The 14,642-nt window shown below is 46.0% G+C and overlaps 2 protein-coding genes across 3 annotated transcripts; one reads left to right on the top strand and one right to left on the bottom strand.

The window, feature by feature from the left end:
• The first annotated feature begins 936 nt into the window (after positions 1–936).
• LOC129709089 (immunoglobulin lambda-1 light chain-like) lies at positions 937–5,049 on the top strand. Its single transcript, XM_055655194.1, has 3 exons — positions 937–1,133; positions 1,234–1,566; positions 4,543–5,049. The coding sequence occupies exons 1-3, from the start codon at positions 1,085–1,087 to the stop codon at positions 4,863–4,865; spliced, it is 705 nt and encodes a 234-aa protein (XP_055511169.1). The 5' UTR covers positions 937–1,084; the 3' UTR covers positions 4,866–5,049.
• Positions 5,050–9,232: 4,183 nt separating this feature from the next.
• On the bottom strand, positions 9,233–14,407 carry gp1bb (glycoprotein Ib platelet subunit beta). Of its 2 annotated transcripts, none has more exons than XM_055655192.1 (3): positions 14,232–14,407; positions 12,571–12,729; positions 9,233–11,615 (listed from the first exon to the last, which is right to left on the bottom strand). In XM_055655192.1, exon 3 carries the CDS (start codon positions 11,604–11,606, stop codon positions 11,049–11,051), a length of 558 nt encoding a protein of 185 aa, XP_055511167.1. In that variant the 5' UTR covers positions 11,607–11,615; positions 12,571–12,729; positions 14,232–14,407; the 3' UTR covers positions 9,233–11,048. The 2 variants fall into 2 exon arrangements, with proteins under 2 accessions (XP_055511167.1, XP_055511168.1); XM_055655193.1 differs by having other exon boundaries at positions 12,571–12,692.
• Between the last annotated feature and the right edge of the window lie 235 nt (positions 14,408–14,642).

Genomic DNA, 14,642 nt, shown 5'->3' with positions numbered 1-14,642 from the left:
GTGAAGAGTAGCGGCTCCAACACCAACCCTTGCGGAACTCCATGAGTCACTGGCAGCCAACGAGAAAAAGCTGCATTTAATCCCACTCTTCGTCTTCAGCCATCCAGGCAACCTGCTATCCGTGCTAGTATCTGCCTATTGATACCCTGGGCTCTCATCTTCCTAAGCAGCCTAACATGTGGCACCTTATCAAAGGCTTTCTGAAAATCTATATAAGTAACATCTACTGGCTCTCCTTTGTCTGTCCTGTTATTTACTTCTTCAAATAATTCCAGCAAATTTGTCAAGCAAGATCTCCTCTTCACAAAGCCATGCTGACTTTAGCCTATTTTATCGTGAACTTCTAAATACTCTGTAACCTCATCCTTCATAATGGACTCTAAACCCTTACCAACCAAAGCCAGTTTAACCGGCCTATAGTTCCACCTATTCTGCATTGCTCCCTTGTTGTGCATGGAAACACTATGTTTGAAAATTGAGAAATTACCGATAAGGTCTTCGGAGATCTCCCTTGAGCGACTGTTCTGTAAAGTATAGTGTGCCATTGGTTTTCATTGACTTGTTTAAATTCTTATGTTGAACACTGGGCAGTATTTTCCTTACGCACTGTGCGATATATGTATCTGTCTGTCTACTGTCTATTTTGGGCTACTGAAGCCCTTCTATTCCTCAACTGTTGCAGTCTACGCCAACCCCGGCCTTGTACATCTCAAATCTCTGCTGTATCTTCTATTCCTCTGCCTTCCTCTGAAGAAGGGTTTCGACCGGAAACGTCACCCATTCCTTCCATCCAGGGATGCTGCCTGTTCCGCTCAGTTACTCCGGCATTTTGTGTCTACCTTCCCCTATACGTTTGTTTCTCTCAGCCCTTTGCAGTGAGCGAGCTCTGCAAATATCAGTCTAGAATGAACCTCTAATTCCGTAATGCTACGTCACGTGTTCAGCAATTTGCATAAATAATTAAAACTCAGTGACGTTGCGATGTTTCTGAGTTCATAAGGTGCGGACTCCCAAGAGCCAAGAATCAGATTTCTGTCGATCACCAGTTGCACCGTTCGCTTGGGATCCCGCACTGTCACTCGCCATGGCTGAATGGATTCGGGGACTGACCGTACTGGTGTTATTTCTTCGCAGTGAGTAAAACACGCAATTCTTAATTTTGTTGTATATTCTTACATTGCATAAATGTTTCGAAGAGCTCTGAGCATTTAATTCATTTGGTATTTCCGACAGCCACAAGCGCGGAGGTGATAGTTACCCAGTTCCCGTCTATCTCAGCATCCCCGGGGCACACCGTCAGAATCATCTGCACCCTGTCAGAAGGCACTTTATCCTATCCGAGCTGGTACTGGCAGAAACACGACAACACTCCAGTCTTGGTGTGGTATGGCAGCACCAGAGCTTCCGGAATACCTGATCGATTTACCGGTACCAGTGACTCGTCGAGTAACCAAATGCATTTAACCATCACCAACCTTCAATCAACGGACGCCGCTGATTATCACTGCTTTATGTGGACCGGTAGTCGATATATCTTCGGGACGGGAACCAAACTGAATCTGGGCAGTAAGTATTAACAGAATGCAACCCGTCCTATGTCAATCACCAGCTTTTATTTCTTGTTTTTTTAATCTTTCCATCTCCTTTGCATCCACGCCCATCTTTTGATTCATCCGGTGTACAAAGCGCTGATCAATTTGTCGCTGAATCTTTTCACTTTTCAGGGAGGAAAGGCAAATATCACCCAACTTGGTAAAATATTTAGTTCAAGTGAAAAAAACAAAAGAATAAACTATATTCAGACAGAACAGGGGGCTGAGTTGAGTCGCAGTGTTAGAGTTGCTGCTTTACACAGCCAGAGACCCGATCTTATCTACGGGCGCTGCCTCTACAGAGTTTGTAAGCTCTCCCTGCGACCTCGTAGGATTTCCCCGGGTGCGCCGGTTTCCCCCCCACGTTCCAAAGACGTGCAGGTTTGCAAGTTAACGGGTTTTATCTCATTTGTCCCCAGTGTGTAGAGAATGCATGAGAAAATGGGAGAACATAGAACTGGTGATCGATAACCGCCATGCAATCGGTGGGCTGAAGGGCCAGATTCCACGCTGCAGCTGTAAATTAAACTAAACTAAACTAGTGGTTCGTGCAGCGCCATTTTAAAATCTCTACACTCATAGTGCACAAGATAATAAAAGTTGGTGAAGTTTGGAAGGAGTTCCAGGCAGACAGAGGAATCTTTCAAGGCAGACAGAGGAATCCAAGGCTACGGCTGGCAAAGGCCTGGTGGGAGATTCGGCAGCAGACAAGTTGAGACAGGAGTAGAGTAAGGACGTCATTTTTCACACAGTGAGTGGCGAATCTCTGGAATTCTCTGCCACAGAAGGTAGTTGAGGCCAGTTCATTGGCTATATTTAAGAGGGAGTTAGATGTGGCCCTTGTGGATAAAGGGATCAGGGGGTATGGTGAGATGGCAGGTACAGAATACTGAGTTGGGTGATCAGCCATGATCATATTAAATGGCGGTTCAGGCTCGAAGGGCCGAATGGCCTACTCCTGCACCTATTTTCTATGTTTCTATGTCATGAAACTGGGAATAATAAATGTCTATTTTCCCCTATGTACCATTGCCCGATTTCATCTTTTCACAGATAGACACAAAATGCTGCGGTTGCACCCGTTGAGTTTCTCCAGCATTTTTGTGTACCTTAGATTTTCCAGCATCTGCAGTTCCTTCATAAACACAAAATGCTGCGGGTCGGGCTGCATCTTCGGAGAAAAAAAAGGTTGGGTGACGTTTCGGGTCGTCACCGCCACCCATCCCTTTTTTTCCAGAGATGATGGTTGACCCGCTAAGTTACTTCAGCATTTTGTGTCTATTTTTGGTACAAACCGTTCAGTTTAGTTTATTGTCACGTGTCCCGGTGTACAATGAAAAGCTTTTTGTTGCGTGCTATCCAGTCAGCGGAAAGACTGCATGCTTTCAATCGAGCCATTTACAGCGGACATGGTAAGGGAATAACGTTTAGTGCAAGGTAAAGCCAGCAAAGTCCGATCAAGGATAGTCCGAGGGTCACCAATGAGGTAGATAGTAGTTCTGCACTGCTCTCTGGTTGTGGTAGGATGATTCAATTGCACGATAATGCGCTTTGCAGCTAAATTAGTAGTTGTGAAGTTCAGTCACTCAATTATGCCGGAAACTTTATTTTTGGATAATAAATAAATATCAGCTTGGCCATTTTTGGTTTCATGTTAAGAATTGCAGTGAATTTAGAGTTGATTCAGAGCACAAATACATTGTTCATCGTATCGTTAGAAAATGGGCGATTATTGTTTCGTTAGAAAATGCATATATTTGATTTCGTGACTCTCTGACCCGGGAACGGTTTCGGAAAGACAGAATGAGGGCCTGAAAAATAAAATGGTGCATAAACGTATCTGTATCTTCGTGGTGAAATATGTACTCTGTATATTAGAGCTCTACCAGAGCTTGGCTGTAATGATCAGCGAGGTTGAGAAACTGTGGCTGTGATTTGTCCAGAAACCTCGAGAATCAAACTCTATTTTGCCACTTCCATCAATATTAGTGTAGAAATCCAGACAGAAAGAAGCAAACTTGGTGAAATGGATACTAAATATTGCAGCTCAGTTGCAGGCAGAACAGTTGAAAATATATTTCAATTTTGGATCTGTTCCATGTAAGTGCACATATCGCCGGACGTCAGATTGAATGTCAGTCTTAAAACCATCCAATACATGACACCGTGGCAGTTTCCATTTTGATTCTTTCTTTTACTGTTTCCATCTTTACTTGACTTTACTGAACCTTTTTCCTTCCGCCCACAATATTTAATATGTAAAAGAATATGTGATTCTGTTTGTAGTTTGTTTGGTTGTTTGTTTGTTTGTCTTTTTGCACAAAGTCCGCGAGCATTGCCACTTTTCATTTCACTGCACATCTCGTATGTGTATGTGACGAATAGACTTGACTTGACTTGACTTGACACCTATTCAGAGCCGCCTTTTCTGGCCCAAACACCGAAATGTTCCCAATTGCATTCGAAACAGACATAAACGTGTCTTTGAAGGGAGTCGATAGTTCCAAATATAAAAATTTGATTAGTTTGAATTGTTTTCTTATGTAAAACATCTATAATTCATACATATTACGAAGAGGCTATTTCCCAAATTGTGGTCCAGTATTATTTCCAGGGTTGCAGGCTGTAAAAGTGCAAAATGCATTGATGAAATTCGGTGTAGAAAGGAACTGCAGATGCCGGTTTTTATCCCGCCAAAGATGGGCGCGGAGTGCTGGAGTAACTCAGCGGGTCAGGCCGCATCTCTCGAGAAAAAGGATGGGTGGCGTTTCGGGTCGGGGCCGGTTTTAAAGAAGGATCCCGACCCGAAATGTCACCCATTCTGTTGGTCGAACATTGACAACTCTTTGCACATGTTCCCATTTGTAGAATAACAGAAGAAAGGGGCAATTTGATTCAGACGTTGATGTTATTCCCCAATTCACTTTCCTGCACTTGTTTCTATTTTCAGCTCCGCGATCCCCAGCGGTGTCCGTCCTCCCACCTTCGGAGGCCGAAATCTTGGGAAGGAGCAGCGCCACCCTGGTGTGTTTGGTGAGCGGGTTTAATCCGGGCGTTGTGGACATTGAGTGGAAGGTGGACGGCAGGGCGAGAAGTGACGGCGTTGAGACCAGCCGGATCCAGCAGGAGAAGGACAACACGTTCAGTGCGAGCAGTTACCTGACTCTGCCAGTCACAGTCTGGAAATCACACGAGCTTTACTCCTGTGTGGTTAAACACGAGGCTCGGACAGGCCCGCTGCAGACAAACATCGCGCGATCCAGCTGCATGTAATCCAAGCAGTTTGTGTATTCTGTTTTGCTTCCTTAGAAATGTGTATCATCGTACTTAGACAATTACACAAAGTTTTGTCTAATACAGTTTCAATTAAAACAGTTGTACGATTCTCACAGTGGATTCATTCAGAAGTTAAAACCATCAATGTATCTTTGTCGCAACGTAATAAAACTTCTATTATCACCGGGTCCATATTTCTCCTGTATTTTTTAATATCTCTGACAAAATTGAATTCATATAAATGTTTACGATGCTGGTGAGTGATAAGTCGGGCAAAGTGTGTTTAAAATTGAGCCCGGTTCATTTCATATCGTGGAAATATGATAATTGTCACTAGAACCAGGACACGTGGCTGAGAAATTCATGCAGAGAATAAAGGCAAATTAAGATGTAGCCAGATAATGGAGGGAAGATGGGCAGATTGAACCGGGGGGGGGGGGGGGGGGAGAGGAGGCTCTGTGAGCATGTATCAGGAGCCGGGGGTGGGGGGGGGGGGGGGGGGGGGGGGGGGGGAGCGAGTTTCGAGGCTCCTAGGAAGAAATCAGACACGTACAGTCCATGAAGCGCCTTTCCTTACGGAGGTTCCCTGCGTATTCACAGTGTTATTATCTGCGTAATGCTGTTTGTTGGCTTGCGTTAATTTCCCCTTCCATACACAGATTTCGTTTTCTGCCTTATTCACTAATGACTCTTCATTTTCCTGGCTTCCACTAAAGGTGACTACAGGCTCCTGACATTGGACGTCCCACCCACCGCCACCGCCACCCCCCCCCCCCCCCCCCCCCCCCCCCCCCCCCCCACACGCTCAGGTCTCCTACCCCTGCTGATTGCCATCCTCCTGTGAACCTATAACCAATTCCCAGGCCCAACACATGCCCGTCTCTCTCTCCCTCTGTCCGCTATCATCTGACGTCTGCACTCCCAACTCCATAGAAACAGAAAATAAGTGCAGGATGAGGCCATTCGGCCCTTCGAGCCAGTACCGCCATTCATTGTGATCATGGCTGATCGTCCCCAATCAATAAGCCGTGCCTGCCTTCTCCCCAGATCCCTTGACTCCACTAGCCCCTAGAGCTCTATCTAACTCTCTCTTAAATCCATCCAGTGACTTGGCCTCCACTTCCCTCTGTGGCAGGGAATTCCATCAATTCACAACTCTCTGGGTGGAAAAGTTTTTTTTCAGGACCATACTGAACCCCCCCCCCCCCCCCCCCCCCCCCCCCCCCCCCCCCCCCCCCCCCCCCCCCCCCCCCCCCCCCCCATTAGCGCATTGTGATCCAGCACCTCACACCAGCTCCAACCTCACTCTTCCTTTCCCCGATATCCTCCTCGTTGACACTGCGTGGTCTGTATTCAGCGAAACATCACTTTCTACCGCTGCGCCTGCACCTCGGTCCCTCCAGTTTGTCAAGCTCCTCGCCCTACGTTTCAGCTTCTGTGCATATTTATTGGACAAGGAATCCTCATCCTGAACTATGTATTTTTTCTCTCATGAGCCCAGAACACTTTTGCATTCGGACATCTCATTAATCCTTTTAACCCCAATTAATCAATAAATGAAGAAACTACAGATGCCGGTTTACACAAAAGTACACACAGTACTGGAGTAAATCAGTAGGTCAGACAGCATTTCTGGAGAACATAGATAGGCGACGCTTCGGGTCGGGAGCCTTCTTCAGACTTCTTGTAGTTGGGGTGCGGGGGCTGGGAGAGAGGGGAGATAGACAGAGCGTGGGATGTGCCGGATGCACACAAACTAGGGTGGATTTTGACAGGCAGATGATGGAGGTTAATAGGCGCGAGTCCAGGTGACGTACAGGGGAGGGGAGAGGGCGAAACGGGGGAGGGGCAGAACGTATGAGGGGAGGGGTGTTAGAGGTTATCTAAAATTGGAGAATTAATTAACACTCCCACTCCCCCACACCGCGCTATCCCTGTGCCTCAGCTGGACGAACGCCCATTTCTCTCCTCTTCCTCCACATCTTTCTCCCCTCCTCCTCTACATTCCTTCCTCTGGCTTCACAATAATCTCTGACCTTTATTCCAAACATCTGCCGACCAAAGACTCCCTCGTGTGTCCACCAGTCACTTGCCACGCGTTGTCCTGCCTCTCCTGTCTCCCAGCTTTCTCTACAACCCCCCCACCCCGCTCCCCCATCCCCACTACGTCACCTATTCATGTTCTCTAGAGATGTTGCCTGACCCGGTGAGTTACTCCAGCACATTGTGTCCTTTGACAAAATTGGCGTCATCTGAACAGGAATGTGTAGATATTCAGATTGTGGATTTTTATTCAGCTGTTGTTACCTTCGACATTACGCGATCCTTAGGTATTTACCAGAATGTAAACTATTCGATATTTCTCATGAAATGAAGAAAACCAATATTTTGGGTTGATCATAAATAGTGGACATATTACAAAATTCAATTCAAATGGCTATTTACAGACTTTCTTTCTCATATTAGGCATGTATATATCATACCAGATATAAACGTTCCATGCAATTACATGGCATTTTCAGCCCATTCTACGTTTTATTTTCTCTACATTCTGCTCCCCTTCCTCCGTCTCCTTTCAACTACATCTCTACCTCTGGCTTCCCATTTCACTATTCTTCTCCACTTACCTTACACCCATTGTCACTTTTTTTAAACCACTGTCCAGTGCCAGTGATATCACGGGCCATCTACCAGTCAAAGCTGTTCCATCTGCATCCATCTGTCACATCAAAGGCCGCTCGCCGGCCCACCCCCACCCCCACACACCACATTTTCCATTATCTCCGCCCCCCACCAGTCAGTCTGAAGAAAGGTCCAGACCCGAAACCTTGCCTATTCATGTCCTTCAGAGATTAGGTTAGGTCGGGCGGAGTTCCCCCGCCACGGGTACCATGTAATCCTGTGCTATCTACTCCTTGGTCGGAGAGTCGGCGACTAAATCGTCTCCCCCACCTGGTTTGTGAGGTGGGGGGGGGGGGGGGGGGGGGGGGGGGGGGTGGACCCAGCTGGACCAAAAACAAGACCGGTCAAAGGGGGGATGAGATTCTAGTGAGCCAACGGCCATCCACACTTCAGTAGAAGTTGCGATTACTGTCGGACATAGCAGTGTAAGGAATGATGATAAAGCACACACACACCAAAACCCTATACTTCCGGCGGCGGAAGTCTGCAGGAACTGGAGGACAGAGATGTGCGGTATTTACCAGAATGCAAACTATTCGATATTTCTCATGAAATTAAGAAAACCAATATTTTGGGTTGATCATAAATAGTGGACATATTACAACATTCAATTCAAATGGCTATTTACAGATTTTCTTTCTCATATTAGGCATGTATATATCATACCAGATATAAACGTTCCATGCAATTACATTGCATTTTCAGCCCATTCTACGTTTTATTTTTTCTACATTCTGCTCCCCTTCCTCCGTCTCCTTTCAACGACATCTCTACCTCTGGCTTCACATTTCACTATTCTTCTCCACTTACCTTACACCCATTGTCACTGTTTTTAAACCACTGTCCAGTGCCAGTGATATCACGGGCCATCTACCAGTCAAAGCTGTTCCATCTGCATCCATCTGTCACATCAAAGGCCTCTCGCCATTGTCAGTCTTCCAGACCCGAAACCTTGCCTATTCATGTCCTTCAGAGATTAGGTCAGGTCGGGCGGAGTTCCCCCGCCACGGGTACCATGTAATCCCGTGCTATCTGCTCCTTGGTCGGAGAGTCGGCGACTAAATCGTCTCCCCCACCTGGTTTGTGAGGCGGGGAGGGGAGGGGGGTGGGGGGGGGGGGGTGGACCCCCAGCTGGACCAAAAACAAGACCGGTCAAAGGGGGGATGAGTTTCTAGTGAGCCAACGGCCATCCACACTTCAGTAGAAGTTGCGATCACTGTCGGACATAGCAGTGTAAGGAATGATGATAAAGCACACACACACCAAAATCCTCTACTTCCGGCGGCGGAAGTCTGCAGGAGCTGGAGGACAGAGATGTGCGGTGCGTCCGTCACCGTTCCAGTCGGAAACCAGCACCCACTGTGTTGCTAATGTTTTCAACGATGATAAATAAAATAAAAAATAATAAAAGAGATGAATACTCTGAGTTACCGAGTTACTCCAGAACTTCGTGTTTTGCCCATTCCACCTATCAGTTCAAGAACCGTATTTATGATTCCCAGGAAACTCCTCCTTCCATATTACATTTGATTCTGCTATGGTATCTATTTGTTCCTTTGTATAATACAAAACCTGTGCAAGTGGAAACATGAAACACAATCGGATAATGTTGACAGTATTCAACAAATAAGCCAATTGCACCGACGCGATAAAGACATAGATTTATCATTTTAAATCCATAACATTTAATCCAAATCCAAATCATACAAAAACGCCATCGGTTTGTTGTAACATGTACAGATCTGTTGATTTGTAGTTTCCACAGATTGAAGAGTGTTTAATTTAATATTAATATTTAATTAATATTTAAATATTTAATATTTTATTTAATATTACTTTAACATGTCTGCTTGAACAAAATCGTGTACAATTTTTCTACATTGGATGTCTGTAACTCAAATAGCATATCGCGATGTCAGGATTGCTTACAGCAAATCAAACCCTGCAATGTCAGCCTGCAAGAACTGGCCAACTGATAGTTTTACTCTCGGGTGAAGATATGTCAATAAATTTGAATACAATACAATAAAATACAATGTATAATGAGGAAAGTAAATGCTTGAGCGGAATGCTTCTTGTGTCTGCTTGTTGTATTGGGTGTCGAAGATTGGGGTGCTTTTGACTTTAACTTCCAACCTTCAATGGGAATAGATTAGGAATTATTTTCCCTCCCAGGTTTCACTTTTGTTGTGGTGTAAAAAAAAAAGCAATCGGTTACAGCGATGTCTCAGGGCCATGTCAGTGGGACTGCATAAAGTTGTTCAGGTATCTTTGGGTACCTGATCCAACAAGTTAGAGGATGAAGTTATGGTCGTTCCCTATTATTTACTCGTGGATGACACACATAATTCTCAGCGAGCCTTAACATACGAACAACCGAGAAGAGAGTCAAGGTTCAAGATAGTGGGCAATAGAAGCAGGATGAGACTCATGCTATTTCTTAATAGTCTGTATTTGAACCGTGTTATGCCCCTGTCACACTTAGGAAACCTGAACGGAAACCTCTGGAGACTTTGCGCCCCACCCATGGTTTCCGTGCAGTTAACGGAGGTTGCAGGTGGTTGCCGGAGGTTGCAGCTAGTGGAAGCAGGTAGGGAGACTGACAAAAACCTCCGGGAACCGCACGGAAACCTTGGGTGGGGCGCAAGGTATCCAGAGGTTTCTGTTCAGGTTTCCTAAGTGGGACAGGGGCATTAAATAACTATTCGTCACAGAAGCGAATTGTTTGGATGAGAGAAGACAATGTTTGCTGCTGGTATTAAAGTAGGAAACCCAATACATCACAACGAAAGAGGAAACGTATATAAGAACGTCTATAGACATGACTAATGGGCAATGGTGTGGCACTGTAGTAATACATTTTAATTCACGGGAGATTTTAGGGGATGTGTTCATCGCAGGAGAGTCAATAGATTGGTAATGGGTTTAAAATATTTATATTATGGGTATAGAATGTATAGAATATGTTGCAGGGGAGTAAACGGATGATGCAATTGTGGAGTGAAGGAGATTAGGGAGTTGACAAAATTTGAAGCGATCGGAGGAGGTGAAAGGCGGCACAATGGCACCGTGATAGTTGCTGCGCCAGAGATCGATGCTGTCTGTACGTTCCCCCTGTGACCGCGTGGGGTTTGTCCGGGTGCTACGGTTTTCTCCCACACGCCAAAGACGTGCAGGTTTGCAGGTTAATTGGCTTGGGCAAAATTGTAAATTGTTCCTCTAGTGTGTAGGATATAACTAGTGTGCGGGGGGTGGTCGTTAGTCGGTGCGGACTCGTGAGCGGTAGGGCCTGTTTCCGCGCTGAATCTCTAAAGTCTAAAGTATAAAGAACAGCAACGCAGAATTCCAGCGTCGGCGCATTTAAAACAAGGGGCTTTTTTTTTCCGGCACTAACAAGAACTCATTGAGGGAAACCGCGGGTGTTCGGTCAAGAGTGCTGATCGGATAAATGATTTTCAATTGGCTATTTAGTGGATGGTAGTCCGAGTGAAGACGGATTTACTTTGATGACCGAATGGCCTCTTCGGAAAGAGCCTCAAATCTCCTCAAAAACCTTATAACGAATATCAGAAGAATAGCCTGGATGGCGATGAAGACGACCAGTCCAATCTGACAGATCAGGACAACGGGACAGTACCAGTCGTCACACGTAGCGACCACTTCATCCTCGGTTAGATACAGTATCCGCCTGCTCTGGAGCTCCGCGGGCGAGGAGCACGACAGGTGCTTATACGGGGATCGGTCTTCTTGTTTAAGAAGCCAAGATCTCAGGTATAAAATGTTGCAATCGCATGTCCACGGGTTATTGTCCAAAGCCACAGACCTCAGGTGATACATGGTGTCGAAGAGCCCGTTGGGGATGGCAGAGAGTTTGTTGTTGCTCAGCCTGATTTCGGTGATGGTGTTCCCAAAGCGCCTGGGAATGGTGCTGACATTCAGCTCCTGGCCGCTGCAGTCCACAGAGGTCCCTGTGCAGCTGCACGCTTCTGGACACTCGAACACCGCCACCCGAAGCAGGGAAAGAAATACAAGGAGCGTTTCTCGCCGTCTCATCATTTTAATAACCTGCGGATGGAAGGGGTGGGGAACGTGGGAGAAAATAACAAGTTAGGCTGTAAAATAGATGGTGAAAGGGACGTTGATGTAAGGAAGACGACGATCAGGATCTGGCTCACAAGTCAAAAGTTGAGCGCTTATCTTAAAATGGTAATTAAGTAATAGTCGAACCGGATGGGTGGGTGGGGGAGGAGAGAGGGGCGTGGAGGAAGCAATCATAACATTATATTCAACATTTGGTCCTTGTGTTTCAAAGTTTCATTTAGGTTGGGAGGATTTATTGCTCGGTCTGCAATATCTTTGGATCACCGAGGACTGTGCACCTGGCGGGAACAGACATATCACTCGCGGCTGTAGCTCAGTAGATAACCCTCTGGTTTCCAGGCAGCTAGCCCATTGAACACAATTCAATAGAGAACAAATTGCACAATATTTTGCGACACAATACATTTCCGAGGCTGGCATCTTGAGCAAAAAATAAAAGGCTGGAGGAAGACAGCGGGTCAGACGGCATTGGTGGATGAAAGGAAACATAGGGGTGGAGTAATTCAGCAGGTCAGGGAGGACATGGATATGTGCCATTTCGGGTCGAGACCGTTCTTCATATCTGACACTAGTCACCCCTGCATAGCGGTGTAATAGAAACATAGAAATTAGGTGCAGGAGTAGGCCATTCGGCCCTTCGAGCCTGCACCGCCATTCAATATGATCATGGCTGATCATCCAACTCAGTATCCCGTACCTGCCTTCTCTCCATACCCCCTGACCCCCTTAGCCACAAGGGCCACATCTAACTCCCTCTTAAATATAGCCAATGAACTGGCCTCAACTACCCTCTGTGGCAGAGAATTCCAGAGATTCACCACTCTCTGTGTGAAAAAAAGTTCTTCTCATCTCGGTTTTAAAGGATTTCCTTAAGCTGTGACCCCTTGTCCTGGGGTTTGTTAAACGTTGACCAACTAACCTTTCGATCCGGCAGGGTCCTCACAGAATCACAGATGTTTTCCGTCTTGGGTGTATTTCCCACTTCCCTTGCAAATATACCGTTGCTTCTCCTCTACTGATACGCCAGGCAGGTTTGTCCCGCTGATCAGAACCAAAATACTTCTTTGTTAGTCGCCAACTGGAGAAGAGACACAAGATTTTTTTTTTTAAAGCAACACAAGGTGAAACGTGATTTGGAGATCCTTTGGAACCTCGTTTTTCCATCACATAACCATTGACGCCACACCAAAAAAATCAATGAACTGGAATGCCAGGATAAGGCAGCAATACAACGAGCCAGTCACGTTTATACTTTCTACAAGATAAATAAAAGATTTATACCACCGGTTCTTTTTTTTTTAAAGTAGATATGGTGCGAACCCCCCATTTTATTCTGCATGAAACGTCTTTTCTGACTTGTATTCTGCAGCTGGTTGCATGTGTAAATTTAGTTGGAACTTTTGCGACTACTTTAGGATATTCCACTCCGAAATGTTGTTTTCATAAGCATGAGGATTTTGCGGCGCTGCAGAGGCGGATTGGCGACCGACTGGGGCTGCATCTTGGCGCATCCACTGGGGAAACGATTTTAGGGAGTTGTGTCTTGCGGGGTTCTAGCGGACCCCTGCTGAAGCTACCAGGCGACTTTAACCGTTTCCAAGCACATGTGTGAGAAATCCCCCATAATTTGTCCAAGATCCTAATGTTTCGATTACAATAATAAATTTAACTGACATTTCATTGCTACACTACACGAATAAAAGGTTTTTTGAAGCATCACATAGAAACATTGAAAATAGGTGCAGGAGGAGGCCATTCGGCCCTTCGAGCCAGCACCGCCATTCATTGTGATCATGGCTGATCGTCCCCTATCAATAACCCGTGCCTGCCTTCTCCCCATATCCCTTGACTCCACTAGTCCCTAGAGCTCTATCTAACTCTCTCTTAAATCCATCCAGTGATTTGGCCTCCACTGCCCTCTGTGGCAGGGAATTCCATAAATTCACAACTCTCTGGGTGAAAAAAAAATGTTCTCACCTCAGTCTTAAATGACCTCCCCTTTATTCTAAGACTGTGGCCCCTGGTTCTGGACTCGCCCAACATTGGGAACATTTTTCCTGCATCTAGCTTGTCCAGTCCTTTTATAATTTTATATGTTTCTATAAGATCATCCTTCTAAATTCCAGTGAATACAAGCCTAGTCTTTTCAATCTTTCCTCATATGACAGTCCCGCCATCCCAGGGATCAATCTCGTGAACCTACGCTGCACTGCCTCAATCACAAGAATGTCCTTCCTCAAACTAGGAGACCAAAACTGTACACAATACTCCAGATGTGGTCTCACCAGAGCCCTATACAACTGCAGAAGAACCTATTTAGTCCTATACTGAAATCCTCTTGTTATGAAGGCACATTTTATACCATTGGTAATCAAGCTTGTCCGTTAAACACTAAAAAAAACAAAAATGCTAATTCAATTTAATTGTTCATAAATTGTTTATACTGGAACTTGCTTCATTAACTCTCCCCCCCCCCCCCCCCCCCCCCCCCCCCCCCCCCCCCCCCCCCCCCCACCCCCCCCCCCATCCCTCTCCCCCCCCCCCCCCCCATCCCCCCCCCCTCCCCCCCCCCCCCCCCACCTTTCAGTGTTTTGACTTATATCCTAATGTTCAGCATGTCTTTTCTACTGTAAAAGACGAGACTAAATAAATGCACAGGCGTGTGCAAGCATTTCACACCAAAATAATTTTTTAAACTCCAGTTCTTTTCAGTTTTGAGTGACCTCGTTAGGACGTCACGGCGACAGATGATAGATGCTGCCCCAGTTGATAAAGGGACAGGGGTGGCCGTAAACAGCTGGTTGGTTTGCAGCCCCACCCAGTATCGTGTTAAACGGCACGAAATCAGCAAAGCCCATCGAGTGCAACAGTGCTGTAATTAATCCCATCACCCCCCTCCGAAAACATCTTAAAACCCACCCACCTCACCCACCACATTCCCCCCCCTCCCGCCATCCCAAAATAATTTTTTTAAGTTCTTTTTTCAGTTTT

Source organism: Leucoraja erinacea, chromosome 25 (genome assembly GCF_028641065.1).
Source record: "Leucoraja erinacea ecotype New England chromosome 25, Leri_hhj_1, whole genome shotgun sequence".
Taxonomy (NCBI): domain Eukaryota; kingdom Metazoa; phylum Chordata; class Chondrichthyes; order Rajiformes; family Rajidae; genus Leucoraja; species Leucoraja erinaceus.
The sequence above is the reverse complement of the archived record's forward strand: the minus strand, read 5'-3'. Positions and strand labels throughout refer to the sequence as shown.

What these genes read in the sequence shown, in the direction of transcription:
- LOC129709089 (XM_055655194.1), top strand. Translation starts at nt 1,085, where the DNA reads ATGGCTGAATGGATTCGGGGACTGACCGTACTGGTGTTATTTCTTCGC. An exon ending in ACTGGTGTTATTTCTTCGCA is followed by an intron (nt 1,134 to 1,233) that starts GTGAGTAAAACA and finishes TATTTCCGACAG; the next exon opens with CCACAAGCGCGGAGGTGATA. An exon ending in AACCAAACTGAATCTGGGCA is followed by an intron (nt 1,567 to 4,542) that starts GTAAGTATTAAC and finishes TTCTATTTTCAG; the next exon opens with CTCCGCGATCCCCAGCGGTG.
- gp1bb (XM_055655192.1), bottom strand. Translation starts at nt 11,606, where the DNA reads ATGATGAGACGGCGAGAAACGCTCCTTGTATTTCTTTCCCTGCTTCGG.